Here is a 23,772-nt window from a genome sequence, read left to right as displayed (position 1 = left end):
TAAAAAAATAATACAATCTCTTCAGGAGAAGATTTACACATGAGATGTTCTATAGTCAAAGCATGTCTTTTTTCTCACATTACACAAACAAGACAATCAAAATCAGAAATCGTTTGATTTGTTCATATTACTCTATTACATGTACTCAAGCTAAAACCTGACTCTTTGTTAAAATTGGGAGCAGAAATAGAATGCTACAAACCATGGATATAACTTAGGGATCTAAAGAAATCTCTTTTTAAGACTAATTTCTTGTTTTTCATCCAAACTCAATGGCTAATTCTTTAAAACCTCTGTAAGAAACTTGAAGGAAGATTAAGAAAATATTTAATCTAATCAAGATATTTAAGAAAAAATACTTGCTGTATTACTGCAAACAGCTGAAGGTGTAAATAGGACTCAGGCAGTCATTCTGTGCCCGTTAATTACCCACTGGGAAGGTGTACCATGTCAGTCACCATAAACAAAAATCCATACAGTTTTCCTTCGATTACTATCAACGCAGGTCCTAGTGCTTCCATTTGAAAGTTTACTTAACTTTTCCAATCACTTTATGGTGGGTGCTTCTCCATCGTTTTTGTATACAGCAAAACTCCAAAGAACTCAGCATTTAAAATTAACCTCTGTATCCAAGAGACATAGTAATTCATTCTTTATGTGCTAGAATCCTGTTAGGATTTCCTTGGTGGAACTTGCTAGGCATCTGGGATTAAAATCACAAAATGCGTACTTACTACCAGTCGTTGCACAATTTCCCGTATGTCTTCAGCACAATTATCCACCGAAGACAGAAGGATACATTCTCCCCTTTCGTAAAATATTTTGATACTCATTAATCCAGATGTCCACCCAATAACATCTCTGCAAGAACAGTTAAATACAACATTCTTGGACTCCTTTTCAATCAACATTATGAATTCATTGGAAATCCCAAGAAGACACTCGATGTCAGCAGACTGGCCGAAGTCCCGTGCCACCACATGCCACATGATGGCCCCAATGCTGAACAGATGGGCATCCTTCCTGGGCTTCACTCTTTCCTTTTTCTTTGCACCCAGGGTGATGAAGCTGAATTTCGCAGAGGTGTCCACGGTGGCAGTTGTGACGAAATTCTCTGCCAGGTCTTTCAAGTACTCTTGCCTTGTTCGAGTGGCCATTGCTCGAAATTTTTCTGATTTGTGGGCTGCATTTTCTGCATTGATTACTTTGGCTAATAGGAAGTCCCGAAACACTGCTGACTTTGGAAAAGTTACACCTTTGGGAATTGGGGGACCAAATGGTGGCACATCCTTTGACCTGGAAACTCCAACACTGGGGAAGAGAAAAGACAAGATGAGATGGGCCATGGCTCTTGGACAGAGCCCATCTATATTTAGGTTCCTCTTTCCTGATCTTGAACACTACTGATGAGGCATTTCCAAAAACTGAAGGGAATCTATCGGCACTTCCATTTCAGTCGCATTACTAAATGTTAAGTTAGCAACCATAATTCTTAAAATCCAGTGACTCCATCTCTGAAGATTTGCATATGCTATCTTCTATACAGGAAAAAGAATGCAAAGTACATAAAATCTATAATGGTTTCAAAAAATTCCTCCCCCAGTAATTTCATAAAAACCAGAAAATTTAAATAAAAGTAAACAGATTTTAAGATACTTTTTTTGTGCTAATGGGTCACCTTATATAAGCATAAAGGTAGAAATCAAGTAAAAATACTTGTGTTGGTCTAGAAATAGCAGCTAATAAAATAATACTAAATATAAGTACCATATTATCTATTTTAAGCATACTGTCTGTATAGCATAGATCAGTGGGGGTAACATGTGTGCCATGGCAGGCTGTTTGTCGTCATTGAAAGCTCTAAAAGGTTAGCCATCACTGGCATAAACACTGTACTTTTCCAAATATCTTTCTCTTGCAGTAGTCCTGAGCACTTAGGTCAGTGTTCTAAGTGCAAAGAGGTATGCAAGAATCACTGTGAAGGAGACTATGCACCTCAGCTGCCCGGGTGACCCCAGGCCTACTGCAGAGGGACCATCATGGGGCCAGGGACTCACTGTATGGACACCTAGCCTGGGAGGGGACACTCCCAGTTTCAGATGGGTGGAAACCCACACCACATGACACTTGGGTTGATCTCTCAGCATGCAAGGTATGTTCTGTAGTCCTCACACACCAGGGTCCCCACAAAGACCCTTGTGGTTGCTGCCTGGGCCCATAGACAGCTGGATTGGCAGTGACTGCTTTAAGATGAGGCTATAGGAAAGCAACTTTTTTGTTGGTTGGTACTGAAGACTGAACTCAGGGTCTATGCTCTTTTTTATGTTTTACTTTGTGACAAGGTCTTGCTAAGTCACTCTGTTGTCCACACTGGGCATGAACTTGTGATCCTCTTGCCTCAGCCTCCCGGAGTGCTGAGGTTACAGATGTGTGCCACCACACCCAGCTTCAAAACCATATTCTGAAGTAGGTACTATAATCTTCAATTTTAGGACAAGAAACTAAAGGCAGAACAAAACAAAAAAAAAACCTCCCATAAAGCCCATAGCAAGCAATAAATTTGGATCCAGCCTTGGATCTAAGGTGGGCTCTTGCCAACAGCCATGTGGTATGCATGCTCAGTAGTTCTTGCTGAAGCAGAGCTGAAATTGGGTAAAGACTAAGAGCAAGAATGGCTTAGGATGCCAAGGTGCACATGAGGCCTGTGACATCAGAAGCAAGTGTCCACCTTGGTCTCAGCAGGCCTTAGCAGGGAGTATTCCCAGGACCACTGATGAGCATGAATGCATTATTACCACTGTACTGGCTTCTCCAAGAGGAGGAAGATATTAAGGGTCACCTTGACCAGTTCTGGGCAGACAGAAAATGCTGGGGTACTGGCTGGGCAAGGTTTGCTTTTCCTGGGGTTTTTCTAGAGGAAAGGGATAATTTATCCCTCCCAATTGCCAGGCATTTCTAAGCAACTAGGTGGGGGATTAATTAGAGCATTGCAGGGTGAGAAAGATACTTGGAAGACAAGGGCCTCCTGGAGGATCAGCTGGGTGGGAGGAGGCCAGCAGGCAGGACTCACCTGTAGCAGACGTTCTCTGTGCAAGGGTTGTGTACCCGCACGATGACAAAGACGTGCTGGAAGTGTGAACGGATGCTCCTTGGGGTAAATGGGAGTGCCCCGGGCTCCTGGAAGACTACAGTGACGATATCATTTCCGATGTGCCTCTTCCTCAGGAGCTGTGTTGGGGAGGTAAGCACACATCAGTGACAAATTTCTTCCACACAAAAGACATGGACTATATACAACCCACCTATCTCGTGTGTGAGGGGGGATCTAGGAAAGCAGAGCTACTCTCCAGGAGCTGGTGCTGCTCAACGTGGGTGAAAATTCTTTAAAACGGCAAAATGGGCTGTATCCAGAAGACCTCTGGGAAGAAAACCCTAAATATCCAAGTTTATCTCTTTCACTTTAAAATTTAATGTGTATTCTTCTTCCCTTTCATCTTTAAAGAGTTCCTTCTTCTTCATCCCTAAAGTAAAACACCGTAAGAAATTTAATAGTTGTAGCTTTTCATTAAAGGAGGAAGCACAGCTGGGAGGGTTCAGCTCTGCCAAAGGTCCTGCCTGTCGTATAGCACCACACTCCCGTAGTGACACACATGTCTGTGGCAAGAACAGGAACTGTCAACTGGGTGGACAAGACACTCAAACTAATTAACTGAAACCTGGCCTTCTAATGCAATCCAGAAATACAGGGTTCAATAAGGTTAATGGTCAGAAGACAATGGTTTGCAGCCATATAAACTGTAAGTCAGACAGCAGATAAAGGACCCCACAGCAATCACATCTTAGGAAAGCTTTATGTTTTTAACAACATGTACTGACTGTTACATATTAATGGGGTTCAGTGATATTTCCATACATGCATACACCATGCACATCTCAAATTCAACCTCTCACAGAGTGTAGTGGCATACCCCTATAATCCCAGCACTCTGGGAGACTGAGGCTGGAGGACTGCAAGTCTGAGCCCAGCCTGAGCCAATTTATAAGGCACTGTCAACAAAACAAAACTACTGGGGATGTAGGGTTCGATCTTCAGTACAACACATAAAACAAAAAATCCAATCTCTTTTTGTACCTCTCCTCCTTCCCCCAACTCACCCTTCTCAAAATCTAGTAATTACTATTCTTCTTTCAGATCAAGTTTTTGAAGTCAAAATCATAAAAGAAAGTGTGTGATATTTGTCTTCCTCTGTTTGGCTTAACCTATGTGCTCTAGTTCCATCCATTTTGTTGCAAATGACAGAATTTCACTCTCCTTTATGAGGGAGTAATACTCTACTGTATATTTATTCCATATTTTCTTTATCCATTTATCTGCTAAAAACACCTAGGTTGATTCTGTACCATGGTTATTGTGAATATTGCTGTAAACAATCATAAACACGTCTATCTTTGATATTACTTCTGTCAACTCCCCCCGCAAGCTCACTGTCAACAACTCAGGTGTTGGCAGGGATACACTTTAACTGAAGAAACTTACTCATCAAGACCGTGTCCTGCTCCACACCATGCCCAGACCCATTTCTATTATCCTAGTTGTCCTTTGCTATTCTGACAGGTAGCTCACTACTTCTGCATCAGGCCATAGCCTCCAAGTGCAGGGATGTTGTGTCATACTGATGTTGCTTTTATTTTTACTTTGGGGGGCTTTTTTGGTCTTTCTGAGATAGGATTTCACTATGCAGTTCAGGCTGGCCTGGAACTCACTTTGTAGCCCAGGCTGGCCTCAAACACCACTAATCCTCCTGCCTCAGCCTACTGAGTGCTGGGATTACAGGTGTGCACCACCACGCCCAGCCCTTGATGTTGGTTTCTTGGCTCCCAACTGCACACTCACCACAGAGCTGCACTCAATGTACCTTTGTGAATGAACGAAAGGATGAGACAAGTTCCCGTTTACAGGATGTGGCACTGCACCTCAAAACTGTGAGTACCTCCCTCCTGTCCATCCACTCACAGGCAGGAGCTCTGTAAGCTCCCACAGGTGAAGGAAGGGGATTCGTGTTCTGGAAGACTTAAGTTAAAACTGACCTTCAGTTTTAACAGACAGTCACACTCATAGGAGCTGGTGATGTCACTGCAGGAAGGGAACTATCTCAGGCAGTAAATCTGTTTATTAGCAACAACAAAGACAATGAGCAGGCTTTTAAATTTACTTGGCACCACAGAGCATATTTCACTGTAAAGAGCATCAAGTTCATTTTAAAACCTTTTAAATCTAGATACAAAAAGGATTTCATTGTCAGGCTCCTGACTTGTGATTTTGCATGATAAAAGGCCTTGGACAGTGAGAATAAAATGTTCCTTCCTTCTGAGCTTTCTATAGGCCAGTGAAATCGCTGATTCATATCCTGGACAACACCTACTTAAATCCCCATGGTTAAAGTTATGAACATATAAAAGTCCCTGTAGTGTCTAAGTGAAGTTTTAAAACATATTAATATATGTAACAATACCAATCCAATGAACTACCTCATTTAAAAATGTGGTTTTAAAAAAACCTTGCTAGATGTTTAAAATGTACCTGGTGAAATGAATGTAAAGAGATTACTGAAAACTGTAGCTGGCAAAGACGTTCTTCTGTCTTTTTTCAGTAACTGAAATCCATGATTCATATGCGCTGTACCAGCAAAAGGAAAACCAGGAACCAATGAGCAGTCACACTAAGAATATGCCTACTGTGTTCACCATTTGTGTGGAGCATGCACACAAGCAGCCCAAGTGGCCAGCCCTTCAGTGTCCTCCCGACAAAGGACTTCTCACAGTGACTAGTGGAAGATGGATGGAGCTTAGGAAGGCAGAGGCTCAGCAGGGGCTCTTCGCTAGCCATCAAGGTAGACAGTGCTCCTCTGCTGGGGCCCAGCAGGCCTCCCCTCTAACTTAACAGCGGGTACAGGGAACCCACAAGCCAGGGCCCTGGGGGTGTGATCACTGCAACAGTCAACTGGTCAGCTGCTCCTACTTGATTTCCCTTCCTCTGGCAGAATGGGCTTTGTACTTCATCTTAAGGTCAGTTACCATGACTACAGGCCATAATGCTTTGCTTGCTTTCTCAGCATATTTTGCTTTGTAAAATGAGTAAAAAAGAAAAAGTGCTTTTAAAAGTCCAGTAACTTTCACAATGGTCATACAATGCACTACATTGTGGGGAAAAACATAAAGCAATAGGGAGATACAAAGAGTAAATTCCTAAGTTTTTTGAAGAACTATAAAATAATGAAAATGAGCCTTGTTAGCAAGATTCTCAAGTTTGCTTAGAGACTAAAGAAATAAAACATCTTAAAAGTTAACAAATATTCTTTTGTTATTGTTGTTTTTAAGAGTTTTCCAAAAAGGAAACAGGTAATTTCATGAACTTTGTAAATATTTTCTTTGGTAATTAGTTTCCATGTCTCTCTCACTGGTCAGTGAGATCCTATAGAATCGGTCTGAAGGCCAAAGGAGACGACCGGCCAGCCACGAACAGACACAGCCCAGCAGAACGTGCGGTGCTATTGATTTTGGAGACTGAATGAATGGTGTTTTCTTGGGCTCACTTTTTCCTAGATATGTGAAGCAGATAATACTTTCTGTGTGTTGCAAACAGAACCAATGTAGTGTCTTCAACTGCAACAGTGAGTTAATAAAATTGTATTTGATAGATTTACAGACAGTTCTACCAAATCTACAACACTCAACTCAAACTGTGAAACAAGAATGAGTTCTTGTTGTGACAAAGAAAGGGAAGCTGCGTCTTCACCCAGATCTGTGGCAGAGGCATGCACACTACAGAAATAGCAACCTTGAGGCTGAGACTCAGTTCCTCACACAAACCTCAGGGCTCCTAAGACCAGTGTAAACTCAGCACAACAATCACAAGCAAGTGAAAATAGACAACTCTGAAGCCATTACACTTAGATCAAAAATGGCATTATGTTGGAGTAGCTTAGGTCTACTACCCTCTGTATAAATTCTTTTCTTGTTTTAATCATAGCAAGGAGGGAACTGGTTTTGCAACTCACTCTAGGGAAGGGCAGGCTATACAGTGCATGAAAAGCAACTTTTGGGAGTGACAGAGAAGAAGCTATCTGGGGCCAGGGAAGGCGGGTATCTGAGGATAGCCTCAGGAGGAAGGAGATGTACAGCCCACAAAAAGCAACTACAAATTCTCCATACTGATTCGTGGGTTCAGATCCAAGCCCATCAACAGGAGCAGGGATGCTCCTTTCTGTTCTGTCACCTCATTACCCACCCCTAACCCTACAGACAGCCACCTGACCTTCTGATGAGCAGTTGGTCATACCTGGTCACATGGAGGGCAGCTTCTCCTCCTTTAGGGATGTCATCTCAACTTTGTGCTCTTACATATGCTCATGGGTACATGTGTACGCATGCACACACTCATACACAGACATACCCTCATGTACCCTATACTTAAGAATATGTACCTGTGGTTAGTATTCTGCCTTCATTCTTAAGAGATTTCCATGGACAAAGTAAATGTACAATGCACTTATGAGGAAAAGAAGGAGCAGCCTACACAAAACACTAAATAGAAAAGATCTGTAATTATGGAAGGAAAGGCTTACCCACTCTCTGCAAAGAGAATGAATGTTAGTTACTGGTTCTTATCTCAAATCAGCAAGATCACATCAAACTCATTACTGTTTCAAAGATTCATCACTGATTTATCATTTTATATAGCCATAATAGTGTACCATGGAAATGTACAAACTGGCTAACCAATGCTGAGTATTTTACAAATTGAAAAATAGAAATAAGCCAAGAAGGCAGATTTTCAATGGCTTGCAAAGTGAAGAGGAAGACATGGAGATGTAAGTATAGTATCTGTGTCTTGACTCTGAGCAATACCAATTAAAAGGAGCAGTCCTCATGATCTGGTATAAATACACTTTCCTACCTGGGGTCTAGGAATAAAACTCATCACTGAAAGCCCAATAAATATTTTACCTTGGCAAAATATTTCACAATATTCTTCACAAATGAACCCAAACATGGCAGGATCTGCTTAAATTCAAAAAGCACTTAGTAAGCCATACTATGCACAGTTCCTTAGCAGTATCATCCAAGGACCCAGGGAAGTATATAAATCCCTCAAGGCAGGGCTTCTAATTGGTCTTACTGACACAGAGAAAGAGTCCCAGGCTTGAGAAGCTACTGTTGCCTCTGTGGGATCAAGTCCACAGGAGCAGCATCTCAGGAACCTGGACCTGGTCTCACTCCTGAGGTCCTCCACGCCCTTTCCAAGCAGAGCAGTTTGACCTTTACCCATACATCAAAAAAAAAAGGTTACTGTATGCCAGGTACCATGACGCCTCCCCTTTTTTCTATGCTTAGTCTGAAGAAAGGGTGTCTCTGCCAAAGTCAAGTTTAAAGCTGCCCTGTGAAGGTCTTTCCTGGATGAAAACCCTTAATGGCTGAACTATGATTCCATCTACAGAAGGGTACACAAGGGGAGATCGCCTAGAGAAGTGGACGGACCACGGGACAAGTCTGGGCCTGACTGTGCAGACTGGCAACGCTCCTAAAGCAGGCCTTCTGTCCCCTCTATAGGCTGGGCTTCTTCCTAGGACGGAGGCATCTCACAGATTAAACTCTTTCGCAACAGTTGGGGAAAGGGTGCTCAAAACTTTTAACGCATCTTGGAATCAGCACTCATCTTATTACAAGAACAAACACCAGAAATCAGACCAATGTGGACAAGTCTAGGCCAGTTAAGTAGTCAAAAACACAGTGGCATTAATGAGGCCAAGGGTAGAGGCTCCCCTTGTCTGTATGTCAACCAGTGACAGGTGCTAAGTCCTGTGGCCTCAAACCGCACCCATGACCCCAGCTCATCACTGTGGATATTTGGGCCCTTCTATGAATGTGTGGGCATGGGTGGGGCTGGGGAAAGAATCAGGCACTCAGTACAACCCATAATAAATTTGGCAAGTACATGTCTAAGACTATAAAGTGGCAGACTATAAAGTTGTTACCAGAACATCCTGGTAACAACTCACTATCTGTAAAATGATTTATTAAATCTCAGGGTAAGAATTTCCTGGAATTACTCATAAATTTAGTTCCCTACTTTCTTAACCATGCAAGCCTTAGCTTTCATAATAAATACTTAGGAATAGAAACAGGAAAATAAGACACAAATTAAATTACCTAAAATACTGGTGCTCTACAGGTAATCGATTATAAAATAACAGCTAGAATGGATCGAGTACACTTTGTGCCTAGCACTAAGTGATTCACACTAACTCCCACAGTTCTCATGAAGGACTACAGACAAAGGTGGTCCTGACAAAGTTCAGTAGCTCTTCGTGAGAACTGTGGGAGTTAATAAGTGTGACTGAAAACACATAGGTGAGAATGTGGATCACTTAGCGATCCATTGCTTATCTGTGAGTCATTCAACAAGCGAGGACTGATGGCCCACTGCGTGCTGGGCATAGTTGTGGATATGGACACTTGGTGAACAGAGGAAAAGGAGACAGAAGCTTAGTGAAGCCTCCCCTAGGCCACCGAGCTGGGTCTCAAATCCAGTCTGGTTCCACAGTCCTTGCCTTGTATCTGCTATATTCTGCTGAAGCTTTTCTTGACCTTGAAGAAAGATGCCTCAAAGATGGCCCTGAACATGGAACTGTGACATTTCCAGGGAGACCCTCGGCATTCCTCACTGCAGATCCATGGGTGGCATCTCTGGGCACAGTGCTCCTCCCTCTGAGCTGGCCATCCCAGAACCCTTTTCACTGCAGTGGTGTCAGTACTTCCTAAGGCCTCTGGACCACATTCTCATCCTCTGACTATCCAACTCCTCCAGAGACTAAAGGCCTCAGCCAGGCCACAGGCAAGAAAACCAGACCAGGTGTAGACCAAGTCTGCAGACTAGTCTCATGCTCTTCTCCTAGCTTCTTTCTCTTGAGTGGACTTGCCCACAGTGTGTCTGGTATATAGCTCTCCTGAGGATCCATACAGGATCATTCCCACTCCACAAGGAGAAACACAAATGGCCTCTAGTCTGTCTGCTCAACTTACACTGCCATGGACTCTCAGAAACAGAAGAGGTTAACTAAACAAGGCATTAGGCTATAGCCATTTACAAACATCAACTTGCAGGGATTTCTCCTCATGATAGCCCATTTGGGAAGCTGAAATACCCTCTCCCCCTGTACCCGCTTCCATCTCCACTTCTGGGCTTTTCAGGTTTTTGTGCACAGAATTTTTCAAGAACAGTTTCAGTGAAACAAGATCAGGCACAGAGAACCCCAAAGCCCATAGAACTACTATACAATGAAAGAGGGAAGAGAAGCCAGTTTTCAGTTCTGGGAACAGTGAGGACTACCACAAGCAGAAATCTGGGGCCAGTTCAGCCTCCAGTCCACTTACTGCAGTACTTAGGGAACTCGATGCTCTGTGGTTAGAGTACTTAAGGGCCAGGGTCAGAAGGTGCTGGCTGCACTTCCATCACCAGGCTGACACATTCTCTTGGCCTAAGTAGTCCCTATCTGTTTCTGAGAACCAGCTCCCAGAGTTTAATTACCGAACAATATACAACTGGACAGCTGGTCTGGTCTAAATCAAGCTCCTTAATACCCAATGAATCTGTTCAGCATTATTCCAAATACATTTTTTAAGTGCTAAAGATTCTTTAAGCTTAAACATACACAAATATATAAATGATCTACAGATTGTAATTTTGTCTCATAAAAAGTACACAGATGTGGAATCTAGAGATATATCTTCTGAAGATGGTTAAGAACCATGCTTACTAGAAAAAAAAGAAAAAGTTTAGGAAGGACAAGGGACTGAGGTAAACATTAGGTAGAAAATGGCAAAAAAAAACCCAGCTAGTGGTTATGGTAAGACAGGTGCCACTGTTCTCAGAAGAGCTTGGGGAATCAGCCTGAGATCTCTGTCATCCCAGCCAGAAGATCTACAGTGCTTCCTTCAACTAGTGACAGACGAGGCAGGAGGCCTCTTTCTTCTTTAGGAAAAATGCTAACTTTTTATGACAGAATTTCACAAGTGTTTTTAAGAAAAGAAATGAGAAAATTCTCTGGAACCATTAGTTTTTATTCATTGGACAAATTTCTATCAGGCAAAGCCTCTGCTGTCCCCCCGGTGCTCTGATATACTTAGAGCAAATGAGGAGCAGGGAAGCAATATCAGGAGACCTCAGCAAATTCGGTCTTAACCCTGCTTTTACCCAAAGACAAGCTAGCCCTCAAGTTAAGGCATGCCCCAAATCAGATCCCTGTACGTGGCAAGCCCACCTGCTGGTGATCTTCAGGAACTCAGGCCACTCTCATCTTTCAGTCTGCTACTTAAACACTGCAGAGCCCATAAATTCTAAACAAGATAGTGTGGAGTCTTTTTGTCTCCCTCAATCTTCCTTACGCCACCCCTAATCAGATTATTTTCTATCCCAAACAATCTTCAAAGTGCTCTCAAGCTCACAGAACTTTTGCATGACACCGCAAATATTTCTAGCACACAATTTCTAACAATTTTCAGAGAACAACTTGCTCATTTCAAGGGGTTTTCTGGGAAAAAAAGAGGGAATGGAAAAGAAAGAACTGGGATGTTATACACATGCACCAACTCCCCATGTTGAATGTAATTCTTATGTATTGCAAACATGGACTAGTAAGTTATCTTTCAGTTTATGCATCACTCAAGTTTTCAAATGTCCTTAACTCTTAGTGAGAGGCTGCATTCAAAGTAGGAAGCACAGTGACTTTTTTCCTCTAAAAAGGTCAATATATTGTGGTTAATACATTTAATGAAAACCAAATAAGGAAGAGTAGCTGAGAATGGCTCCAGTGACAACTGTAAATAGTATTGTCTATAAATAAGTCCTTCATTATCCACATGCAGAAATTTAAGTTGGGTCAATGCAGTTAGGCTTTCGTAATTAGCACAGTTGACACAGATTTCTCTTACGATTTTGCCCAGCAAGCAAAAAGGGTAAGCACAGAAATGCTTCCAGGCTTTATAATAAGGAAAAAAGTACAGTAACACCCTCTTGAAAGTCCAAACGATAAGAGTGAAAGATTGTTAATCTGATTCAACAAAACACATAGTCATTGGGCTAGTGTGGGGTGGGGAAGACCTACCTGCTGCCTGTTGTTTGGCATGTAGGGAAGCAGGGTCGACACATGGAACATGAGCTCATAGTCTTTGTATGTGGTGTAAAGAGAATGAGTTCCTGTGGAATCAGCTAAAAACAAAAATTACAAAAGCAAGTTAGGAAACACTTAGAAGGTTATTTCTATAAAAGGCAAGTTAGCTGCAAAACATACACACCCACTGTGACCTTGCAGTTTTTAGGGGCTCCTCCTGCTCCCCTAGACTCAGCTTCTACCCACTTCTACCCAAGGCTGTGGCCAAGGTTCTCTGCTCCCCACACGGTTAGAATGTGTGAGTTCTTCCTGGTTTTATCCTTGACCTTCGGTGTAGACTCAAAACCCACTGTTGCCCCTGGCACATTGGCGAGCAGAGGACAGAAAACCTGTGAGTGTTTGCTACTGGTTTTCAGTCATTTTGTGGCCTGTGATCTTCCAGTATGCAGGAAAATGGAAGAGAACTGATTCAATATGGAAATAGGGATGAAAAATGTTATTTTAAAATGTCTTTCTGAAGGGTGTAAATTTTTTGCCTCTTTTACCAGAAAAATGCAGTGGCGATACACTCGGCAAATTAAGGAGAGGACTGACTATGGCTTCACGCTGCATCTTCTGCACTGACACATGTCTTACATGCAGTGACATCTCAGCCCTGCTGACTACTGAGCTGTCTATCTTTTGAAAGCAAACCGACTCTTTGCAAATTCAAAATCTATCTGTGCCATCATGAAGCTGCCTTGGTGAATCTCAGACACATCAACTCGGTGACTATAAAATAATTCAGTAATAAATCTAGAGTAAAGTTTCAGACCACTTTGCATGGGATAAATGAAGCAAAAAGACACACAGATATTTAAGACATGCAAGGAATTTGGAATTGCCCTTCTCAATTCTTGGTCTACACAGAGGCCTATTTTCCACCTTTTAAAGCAGCAAAAAACAATGGTGTACACCATAATTTATTCTACTATGTGCTGGAGAAATCTCTGGAGTAGCCATTTTGAGTAGGTGGGGGTGTTTTTAGTCTAAAATTTTTAATGTTTATTTTAAAGGATTTATTTAACCTTCATGCACCTTTATTATTTTCCTTTTGAACCCCGCTGTGTGTCTTTCTTTGTAAAATTTGTGATTCTGACAGTGTTGAACATTCTGTAGAGGAAATATTACACAGTTTTCATGTGCTCTGGGAAGGCACTCCAGGGCAGCAATTTCACAATAGCAAGAGTACCTGAAGTGGTTACATACAGATATGCACAGATGACCTCAAAGATGGTCAGATAGGATATTCATCTAATAAGCAGTACACCAGTCAGTCCCAAAATAAAGGAATTTCTTTTCGAGTATTCATTAAAAACACATCTTTTACTTTCATAAGACTCTTTAGAAAACAACATTCTATTTTAATTCTCTTGACTTGGAATTTGGAATAAATGTGGTAAGGGATTGAATCAGTCTTAGGAGACAATGAATACTTCACAGCCTAGCCATGAGCACCTGGCTCACGGGACACCAAACAGAGAGTTGGTGACAAAACAGTAGAACACTTGAGACTCACTCCACGTCTCACACCATAGTGGTCAGGGTCCAGGAAGAGAAACGCTGACCAGAAACACCTTTCACATTAGGAAAATGCAATGAAACAAGAGAAATACACTGTGTACGTGTTGGAGGCACTTTTCAAGCTGTGGTCCTAAGTTGTCCATCCTGAGCAGTACTAAAAGATGACTTTCTGAAAAGTAAATATTCTGAAAGTTAAGGTTTTTATTCCAAATATCAATATGGCGATGAACATGGTAACATCCAAGGGCTGCTGCAAATATTCCTACTTACAAAGAGACATTGGGCTGGGAATCAGTCTGATCATTCTGTTGCCCTGGGAGGAACTCTGCTGCTGAGGACAGCATCTTAGTGGCCAAGTCCTTCAGTCCTGTTCTACTCACTTTGTGCTCAAGAAAGAAACAGGCCTTTTTTAGAGCTAGCAGGGTGATCCCAGGTACTCCAACCCATATCCTGAACTTTTCTTTTGAGGTACCTGAGGCCTACATTTGACCCGCATCCCATGGGCAGAGTTAAAATTAGAATTAGAACCCAACTATTCTGAATTTCAGAAGGAAGACTTTCACATGTCAAATCCATGAAAGACATAATTTCTATTTGACTATTTAAAAATACTTAACTCCTAAGCTCCTCTCTTTAAAGAAATGCCAGACTTCTTTGTATCTCACAGAATGCTTTGCCCCTAAAATTAAAGATCTATGGCTCATCAGAGTTAACCTATCCAAATCTGGTTTCTTAGGCTCCTGTCTCCTTGAGTGGAACGTGTCAAGGACATGTTCCCCGTCATGACAAAGTGAAGCTGATGTCGACCTGTACAGAGGACAGTGCTTGGATTATCTATGCTACAGTTTTTTAGACCCCATGGACCAGAAGTCCCTACAATGTCTTCTCAGTACAATATACTGGGGAGAGAGGAGGTATACTCAGCAGCAGGAGCTGAAGTCCTCAGCTGCTCTCCAGAAAGAGGTTGCCAGGCAGCACTGCAACCCAGGCAAGTGAATTGTGCTTTGCAGCAAAAGGGAATGTGAAAAAAAAAAAAAAAAAAAAAAAAAGAAATAAAGCCAGGAAAGGTCTCATGGATCCTTCCGAAAGTGAATATTCAGATCCTGGATCCCATGAGTTCTTTCCCTATGGTCTTTACATGTCTGTGACACAAGCAATAAATATCCAATGTGATGCACTCAGCGAGTGAGTCACCACCACTGCCTGGCCTTGTGAGTGAATATTAGCTTTCAAAAACAGATCTGAAGACAGGACTGACTATAGGCATCGCTCTCTCCAGGACAGAGTATCAGTGATGGCCCATGGGCAGGGGCCTCACGGCAGCAGACCACTCCACTGCAGTGCCAGCTGGGCAGCACCCACTGCTCCCACATGGAAACCTCCTACTTTGCCTCTTAGGTGACCAGTTCTCTCAGATGTTCTATTTTCACTGAAAGAACAGGGATTAACTGCTTGGTAAACAGTAAAATTTCCCCCAAATTCTCAAAATTATGCAGCCTTGGTATTTTAGGTGCTAATAGCAACTAAATGATAGCACAAAAGGATACAGAATTTATGAGGAGTATGAAGAAGAACACAATTACGTGAGTAGATATACTGTTAAAACTCGTATAGCCCAGGAAGGCATGGCCCAGATATGGTCATGTTTTGAACTGGGCCATCAATCTGACATCTGAGAGCTAATGTATGCCCCACTCAGGGGGCCTAACTCAGGTCCCCAGTGACGAGGATGTGTCAGCTTCCAATTTATTGTTCCACTCCCCTAGTTATCATTGTGAATTCAGAAAGAAACAAAATGAGCTCAGTAATACACATGTACCACTAGGTTATCACTGGGCCTCTAAGGAATGAATATAGGGCTTGTCCTGGGTATACTGAAACAAGGGCCACCAGAACAGGGGAGGCTAAGAAGAGGAAGGTACTGAAAGACTTTCTAGGAACACCAGGGAATCTCTGCCAAAGTTAAAAAAGAAAAAGCCTGGCCCTCTTGAGCTCAAGACACAAGCACACAGTTCTTAGAAAATGTGCTTCCTTTGCTTACCTGAGGACATTTACACCTATTTTCATGTAAGCCATTGGCTGCTTCCTGGTCAGCATAAGGAGGGCATGTGGGCACCTGCTTAGACTTATATGGTATGCCTGCCTCTGGAGACATAAAGTTGTATGTGTGAAGCTTACTTTTATTGTCCAGCTGGGCGCGGTATTTACTGAATCCTTTCAGCCGTACTCTCTGGCCCAGAAGATCAAGGAATTCTTCAAAAGCTGGTCCTGCTGTCTCATTGTTGTACATTTCTTCCTCTGTGCTCTGGCCTGCTTTGCAATAAAGGATCCCAATCTTGTGCTGAAAGCTTAGCTGAAAAGGGGAGGAAATGTAATTACTTGGCAAAGCATACAGACAAGCTAACTTCCAGTAAAATTAAAAGTATAAAAGCTTAGAACTCTGTTTTCAGGAAAGCCCTCCAGACCAATTCCCATAAGCAAACAAGCAAAGAAGTGAGTGAGCATCACTGTATAAAATGCCACAAAGAAGCAGCCCGGAAACTCCAAAATACAGCTGGAGAAGCAGCAGAAACCCTAAGAAATAAAATGCATGGCCACAGCCACGTAGATCTGCCGTGTTTCCAAAAGGGTGGGTTCTCGGGTGCAGGCACCTACTTAAAAAATGCAACCACTGCATCTTACAGCTACACCCAGTAAATGGAACTATCTTCTAAGTTAGGAAGAAGAAAAGGCCATGAACTTTAAAGTTTTCCTTCTGTGGTTCTAATGCCTTTTTCATCTTTGATGTATCTCAAAATTCATGTAAATATGTAAGACCGGAAGGAAACACAAATCAAATTAAGTTCAGGTAAGGAAAGAACCCCACGGGAAACTGTGATATATGTGTATAAACAGAAAAATGTTGTTTCCATAAAAGTAACTTTAGTCGTAGAATTAGTCATTTCTCACATTTTTTACTATCTTGAAAAGAAAACATCTGCTAAAGAGACAACACATTATAAAGAATTATATTAAAAATGGAAGAGTCCCTGCTGTACTCCTATGTAGCAGTCAATTCCGGGTCCTGCTGGAAGCCATGGGACATTCTCTGGAGGCCAGGGAGAAACAGGTCCCAATTTTACAGCTTTCTCATTTTGCCCGAAGAAGAACTGCTTCTCCTTCAAGTAGTCACAGCTCTTTATCTTACTACCAGCAATTTGAACTACAGAACTGACAGATTATCAGACACCATGGATTCCCTGAAGAAATCAATCTATAACACTGTTCACTTTTATTACTGAGATGTAAAATACATCCTTTAATCAAAATTCATAGCTGCCTATAGCAGCAAAATAAGGCAAAATGATATTCATTTCCCTTGAGCACCAAGATAGTATCAATACCTAATGACAACCAATAGCAAGAAAGGTGTGTCATGGCCTGGGTGACCTTTGCAGGCCCATGGGAAATGTCCCTTTGCCAGAGTACCCTGGGAGAACATAAAAGGAAACACTCCCTGTTCAGAAACGGACAGAACCTGCCACCCATGCTGTAGGTGCCGTGGTGCCTGGGAAATGTAGGCTCCCTATCACACAGGGAGGGAAGATGGTGGTCCTGACCTCGAGTGTGGACTATAGGATGACGAGGAGAAACAACTTAGACCTCATTCAGTGGCTCCTGACCATGTGGGCAGCTTGCATGGTCTGCCTTAGTATCTCTGGGATAGGACTCCTTCCTCTGCTCATGCCCACCTCTCTCGGGGAGGAGGAGGGAAAGAACAGATCAGCCCGGGCTGGGTCTGGCAAAGGAGATCCTCACATACACCTCCTGCCTGGCACACTCCTTCTGATTCCCTACGTCTGGTGGACTAGACGTTTCTCACTGGGGCAGGGGTCTGATACTTGGAGAACTGAATCCTGTGGGTCCTCTCTGCTTAGTGCTGCATGGTCAGCCCTGCACAGACACTAGCCTTGCCTGTGTTCTAAGTGCAAACAGGCTTTGCGTTTCCAGCTAAGAGGTTGTGGACCATCAAGCTCAGTGGAAACAAGAATAAAACTGATGTCAATGCCCACAGGTATGTGACGGTAGCTGCTGGACTCTGCACAGTGAGGCACCAGCTACATACACAGGAGGACATGATGCAGGTCCCTGTCAGAGGCTCTCACTGCCACACCTCTGGTGGCCAGCCAGGTGAGCAGCTCACAAAATGAAACTTAGGATTGAGATTCAGAATAAACAATCATGCCTTACTTACTAGAAGAGTTGTGCTTCCACTAAAATAAAAACACGCTGATAATCAGGAAGGGCCCTCCATCACTTGAGTCTCTTTCACAAATCTCAAAAATGATCCAAGTGCTATATGATCCCTTTCTCCTGCATCTACCTGAAAGCTAGCAGCACACTCTGCTGTGTATCACCATACAGCAGACTTCAGCTCCCCCTGAGCTGAGGTCCCCACTTCTCTCAGACAGTGGAGAACCTGTGGAATTTCTAACCCCACAGAACCTCATGATGACCCCAAGTTGGAACCTCAGGCTGACTGTATCTAACCATCTATGACCTGATCTCACACCAGGTCCACTGTCCTGGGGTGAGACTGCGGTGGTACTTAGCATGAGCACGGCTGCAAATCAAAGCACATGCCCATCAGAGCCCCCCACAGCTTCAGCGCAATGAGCTGATGACCACACAGCCTCCAGAGCACCTGCGCCTCTCCTCTCCTTCCAGGGACACTGGCTGTTCCATCAGGCTTTATGATTACAAGAAAACTTAAACTAAAATACAGGTGTCAAAATCAGCTTCAGAATGGTCTTAAGAACAAGTTGAGTGTGTCTTGACTTAAGTCTCCTGGCTCTGGACAAGCAGTCCCAGAGAAGACCAGGGGCCCACATCAGCAGCAACCCTAATGTACACAGCCAGGAAGGAGGGGCACTGGCCCCAGGGCATATCAGTGGTTCTGCTAACCCTAGGATCTCTGCAGGGGTTGTCACAATACAACTACGTAATAGTTTTTAAATACTAACCTATATAATTTTGTGAATTTACTCAGTTGATTATTTATTATATAAAGTAGGATAGTCTCCTTAAAGAGAAAGAAATGGGATTGTAGAAGCTAAGAGGTGAAATTATATAAACTATACAACTAAAGCATCAAGTTCAGCTTCACAATTACAGTACACTCCTTTCCTTGGAAACAACTTATTGAACTCCAGGAGTGGACACCGTACAGGAGTCTCACTCACGCTCAGGCATGTCCTGAGAAGAGAAGAGACACTCACTGGCTCACTATGGCAGACCTTGAGAAGGCAGCAGCCAGTAGTTCACAATTATGTATATGAACTATCTAAACATTTTTTTCTAGCTTACAATAGAACAGTGACATAGCACCAGTCTATCCCCTCAGGCAAATTTACCATCCCCTAAATGAATAAACACAGCTCTATCTGTGACAAACTTATCACGACTTGGTGAGTGGTGATTTGTCAGGGTCTTTTAAAAACTGACATGTTAAAAATCTGTGTAACTCCTCTAGCCCTCCCTCTTACTTTTCCAGTACTAGGAGTTAAACCTACGGCCTCTACACTGAGCTACGTCACTAGCCCATTTTTATGCTTTTGTTTTGTTTTAATTTTGAGACAAGATCTCGCTAAATTGCCCAGGGGAGACTCAAACTTGCAATCCTTAAATGTAAGAGCCAAACATGAGATTTTTAAACCCTGGATAAAAAGCACTATGGAACTCTATTAATCATGTGACCAGATGTCCTTTTGCTAGCTAGGCCATACCAAACTAGGTTAAAAATAACAAGACACCACTCAGCAGGAGGTATAGTATCCTACAAAGGCATCATGCTTGTAAACTAGCATGAAGGCATACAATGGTACCTCAGTTCACGAACTTCATTTGTTCCACAATTCTGGAAAGGACAGCCACATTCATGTCTGTGTGGTAAAGATTGCTGCACTCATGTTCATCACCCAATGTAGAGTTGACAAACAAAAACAAAATTTTGCCAAATGCTTTGTTTGCATGACCAAGGTGCTATTGTATTGAGAAAAAAACTAGGAAGAAAATACCTCAAGGCATTTAAAATAAATGGCTTTAATAGAAGGATGGGAAGGAACTCCCAAACTTTTAGAAACGCAGGCACAAGTACACACACACACACACACACACACATGCACCCCCGGCCCGCAGGCTGTACACACCCCTTGCTCATCAAGCTTGAGCAGCTGCTCTGGGACCTTGGGGGAGCTGGAAGCCTGCCGCAGGCACTGGATACTCAGCTCTGGAATGACGTACTCCAGAACTTCTTTGAGGGGGAGTCCGCGGGTGGTGCCATGCCGGGCTGTGGAGGGCACAGCATCCTCCAGGATGGCTCCTCTCAGGGTTGTAAGCTGCAGGAAACATAAGGCTGCAGTCAGTTCTTAGCTCTGGTCACCTACATGGAGCCTAGAAAACACAGGACACCAGTCAGTATTAGGTCCTAGTTATTGCCTTGAAAATGGAGAGAAACAAGGCTCTTCTGAGTGGGGCAAATGGGACCACAGGGCTACATCTGAAGGTGCAAAACCAGTACTTTCCCTTTTTAAATAGAAATGATATAAAGGGATCAGGAGCTAGAGGGGCTGAAATAATCAGCTGTGTACTTGAGGAGGAGAAGTAAAGCAGAGCAATGCCATGAAAACTAAGATCTTTTTGCACCTCTGCCCCCACGGGAAAGCCACTCCAAGGAGAGACAGCACTATGACCCTGGCCCCACTACTACCTCTCTTCTTCACCCCATTCTCTTGCCTCCCCATTTCTCTATCTCTGCTCTTTTCTCCTACTCCCTTTCTTACCTTCTATTTAATTTCTATGCTGAGCTCCCTAAGGTTGATGGTAGACAGCTAGTGGCACCCATGCCAGAAGATTCAGGACTGAACCATGGAATTGTGTCCCATGGTTTGTGACATGACCTCAACCATACTATGGAGGTGTAGGGTGATCATTTTGAGCACTGTCTCAGAACTAAGATGCTGAGAAGCCCTGCACTGTAGCCCAAGACCTGGTTCTAGCTGGGCATGGTGATGCATGCCTGTAATTCCAGCACTCAGGAGGCTCAGGCTGGAGGACTGCTGCAAGTTTAAGACCAGCCTGGGCTACAAAGTGAGCTCAAGGCCAGCCTGAAATGCATAGCAAGACCCTATCTCAAAAAAGACAGAAAAAAACCAAATAAACAAAAAAACCAAGATCTGGTTCTGATCCTACCTTGCTGCTCCGGAACTGAGTGTCATCACAAGGACTCCCACCATTTGCAGAACGCTCCTAACACAGGCCAACAGACTGCCCCCTTGATGAGAATGCTCTAAGCTTGCTCAAGCCTCAGTGGCTACTGAGCATGTGGAAAGTGACCGGTGATGAAAGGGATGCATTTCTGATTTTATTCAATTATTCCAAATCAAATAGCCAACCGCGCCTCGGGGCTACTGAACTGCATGGTACAAGTTCTGTACTTGAACCATGCCGCTGTGAGAGCAGCTGTGCACATCCAGCCCAAGGCCTGGGTCACTGGGACCCACATACACCAGATGAGAGACACAGGGTTGCATGTGCTCATACACACACTCTAGGAACATAAAAACACTCTTTTCTTCCTGCCTGATCTGCCAAGAGTAAACTAAAACACATCTAGAACTTTTTTTCCATGGTACTGAAGAATTAAACCCAAGACCTTGTGCATGCCAGGCAAGGATTCTACTACTGAGCTACAAACCCAGCATTGTCTCCTAGCCTAGACCTTGTGATCTTCCTGCCTCAGCCTCCCAAGTAGCTAGGATTATAGCTGTATCCACACGTGTCATAATATTTGCCAAAAATACAGTATGTCACTCTACTTATAGTGGGCAATTAGAACAAAACCTGTACTGCCGAGCAGATCTAATTCTTTACAGAAGCCAGCATCATGCCCACTTAGTTCCCCACACTATACCCTGTGTAATTATCTTGATTTTCAGGAAAAGGCCACAGGCCAGAAGCTAGGCGAGGTCCTCCACACAATGAGGTGTGGGGAGGCAGTGCTGCTACCCTAGGCTGACAAAAAATGCTCATTGAATTCTCACCTCCTACAACTACGTGATTTTCAGCTTTCAATTTTAGTACCATTATCAAAGCAGGTATGAACTGTAATTCATGTTGTGTCTTTGGTGTCTCAGCTCCTAAACCTTCGGTCTTTATCACACAGCCCTTTTCTAGCACATAGGCTGGATATTTTTTCTAAATTTTTCACTTGGAATTAAGTCCTATAACCTCCTTTCCAATCACCTTAAATGTTGCCATCATTAAGGAAATAAATTCAATGCCCTGTCTAACACACACCGAAGTGGTACTCCCCATCGTGGCCCTGACTTTTGCCCTGGACGATTACAGCAGACAGCAGCTTTACCTCGCTTGTCCTGAAAGCCACTCTGTAGTTGAACTGAGACCCTTCTTTCTCCTTTGCGTCTTCCACCTTCTCCCTTCGGATGCTGACTGCCACGGGGCCAAGGTTTTCATCTATTCCAAAGTAGTTTTGGTGTTCTAGAATGTAAGAGAACACAGGCATGAGAAAGAAAGCACCAAACAGCAGGATGGGCATCTCTCAGTTTGTGCAGCTCACATACCACGATCCCAACATATATTTCATTGAGTTTTCTGGTTTCCAGGTCAGACTTCAATCTTCCATCTTCACTTTTGTTATGGTTGATACATTGTGTCAACTTGGGGAGTCTAGAGGTTTGGCTAAGTAACTTAGCAGGAAGCCACAGTTCTTACTTTGTATACATCCTGAGCCTGTGGAAGAGGAGGGCATGGAGATTATGTGAGAGCTACACGCCCCTTAGGTGGGGGTAGCCTGTTTACAAAGTAAGGCAGGGAAAGAAGCTTGCCGCCATTCCTCCGGTTTGCTCTGGCTGTTTGCTGTTCGGCTGCCATTGCCCCCTTGCTCTTGTTGCTTTGTTATCTTCTGCCTCGGAGCCAGGCAAGTATGGACTGAAACCTCCACAAACTGTAAGCTAAATGAACCTTTCCTTCCTTAATTTTGGACATTGGGTATTTTGTCTCAGCAACGAGAGAAAAGTAACCAAGACAACTTCTTTTCATTTTCTCTTTCTTCCTCCTCTGCTTCTTACTAGCTCAAAGCAGCAGAAGATTCCTCATCCCAAAGTTGTGACTTTGCTGTTTTGTGGACAGTGCTACTGGGAAGAGTGTCTGCCATTTCTTTTAGACATTGTCAAGAGAGGGACACAGCTCCTCATCGAATCAGCACCAAGTCAGCTCCTTGTTCCCCAGAATGGCCCCTTGGACTGGGTGAGGGAGTCAGACGTTTCTCAGGGAATCACTCAGACCAGCCAGAGTAATCCTAGCCATCAGTGGAATGGCAGAGGTTACCCCTTTATCACACTGTTACACAAATACCTCAGGTTTAAGGCAAAATCCAGCAGAAGGAAACATAGAAAGGCTCATTAGGTGGCCAAGGTCAGATTCCACCTATGAATCAAGTCATTTACTTGCCTGGGTGTTAGGTAGTCATTTTTTTCCCATAGTCCCTGATCCTTGAGAGGGGTCTAGAATCACAAAATCCCACAGCAGGAACGGACCTGGGACTTCCCATCCACTGAGCATGAAGCCTCCAGGCCATGTGCCTAAGGGGTGATCATTAGTCTCCCACTCACATATGCAACTGCAAAGTGCCAGGCACCACTGCTCAGTAGTGGGGATTTGGAGAATGTTCCAGAGTAACCACTGCTCCTGGCACAAAGGTCCTACTCAGAGCCTCTCCCTGGCACTAAGCTCAGTACTCTGGGAAATCCCCAGGGACTGTGTACAGTGAGCCTGCTGAAAGTGGTCAAAGATACTTCATTACAACTTCCAAACTTTGTTTCCTCAGAAATGGCCCAAATTTAACACAACATCCCAGCTGTAGTCTAACCATATAAAATGGAGAAACAATTACCTACATGCTTATTAATACACCCTTGAAAATGTGCCTATTTCTAGCAGCTTCATACCAGTGATTCATGCAGAGCAGCTAGTAGGGTTG

At 43.3% G+C, this 23,772-nt stretch overlaps 1 protein-coding gene across 4 annotated transcripts in view; it reads right to left on the bottom strand.

Annotated features, from left to right (window-relative positions):
- Positions 1-23,772, bottom strand: part of Sipa1l2 (signal-induced proliferation-associated 1 like 2) — a 97,587-nt gene that overhangs the window by 47,308 nt on the left and 26,507 nt on the right. For all 4 annotated transcript variants that reach the window (XM_013504729.1, XM_013504726.1, XM_013504727.1 and 1 more), the window contains exons 3-8: positions 22,138-22,271; positions 19,922-20,110; positions 15,912-16,086; positions 12,165-12,268; positions 3,071-3,228; positions 735-1,311 (exon numbers count right to left, since the gene is read on the bottom strand). In XM_013504729.1, coding sequence (XP_013360183.1) covers positions 735-1,311; positions 3,071-3,228; positions 12,165-12,268; positions 15,912-16,086; positions 19,922-20,110; positions 22,138-22,271 — 1,337 coding nt within the window. The remainder of the gene's footprint in view (positions 1-734; positions 1,312-3,070; positions 3,229-12,164; positions 12,269-15,911; positions 16,087-19,921; positions 20,111-22,137; positions 22,272-23,772) is intronic.

This window comes from Chinchilla lanigera, unplaced genomic scaffold (assembly GCF_000276665.1).
Source record: "Chinchilla lanigera isolate Chin_1 unplaced genomic scaffold, ChiLan1.0 scaffold00091, whole genome shotgun sequence".
Taxonomy (NCBI): Eukaryota; Metazoa; Chordata; class Mammalia; order Rodentia; family Chinchillidae; genus Chinchilla; species Chinchilla lanigera.
Note: the sequence above shows the minus strand (reverse complement) of the source record. Positions and strands in the feature narration are given on the sequence as shown.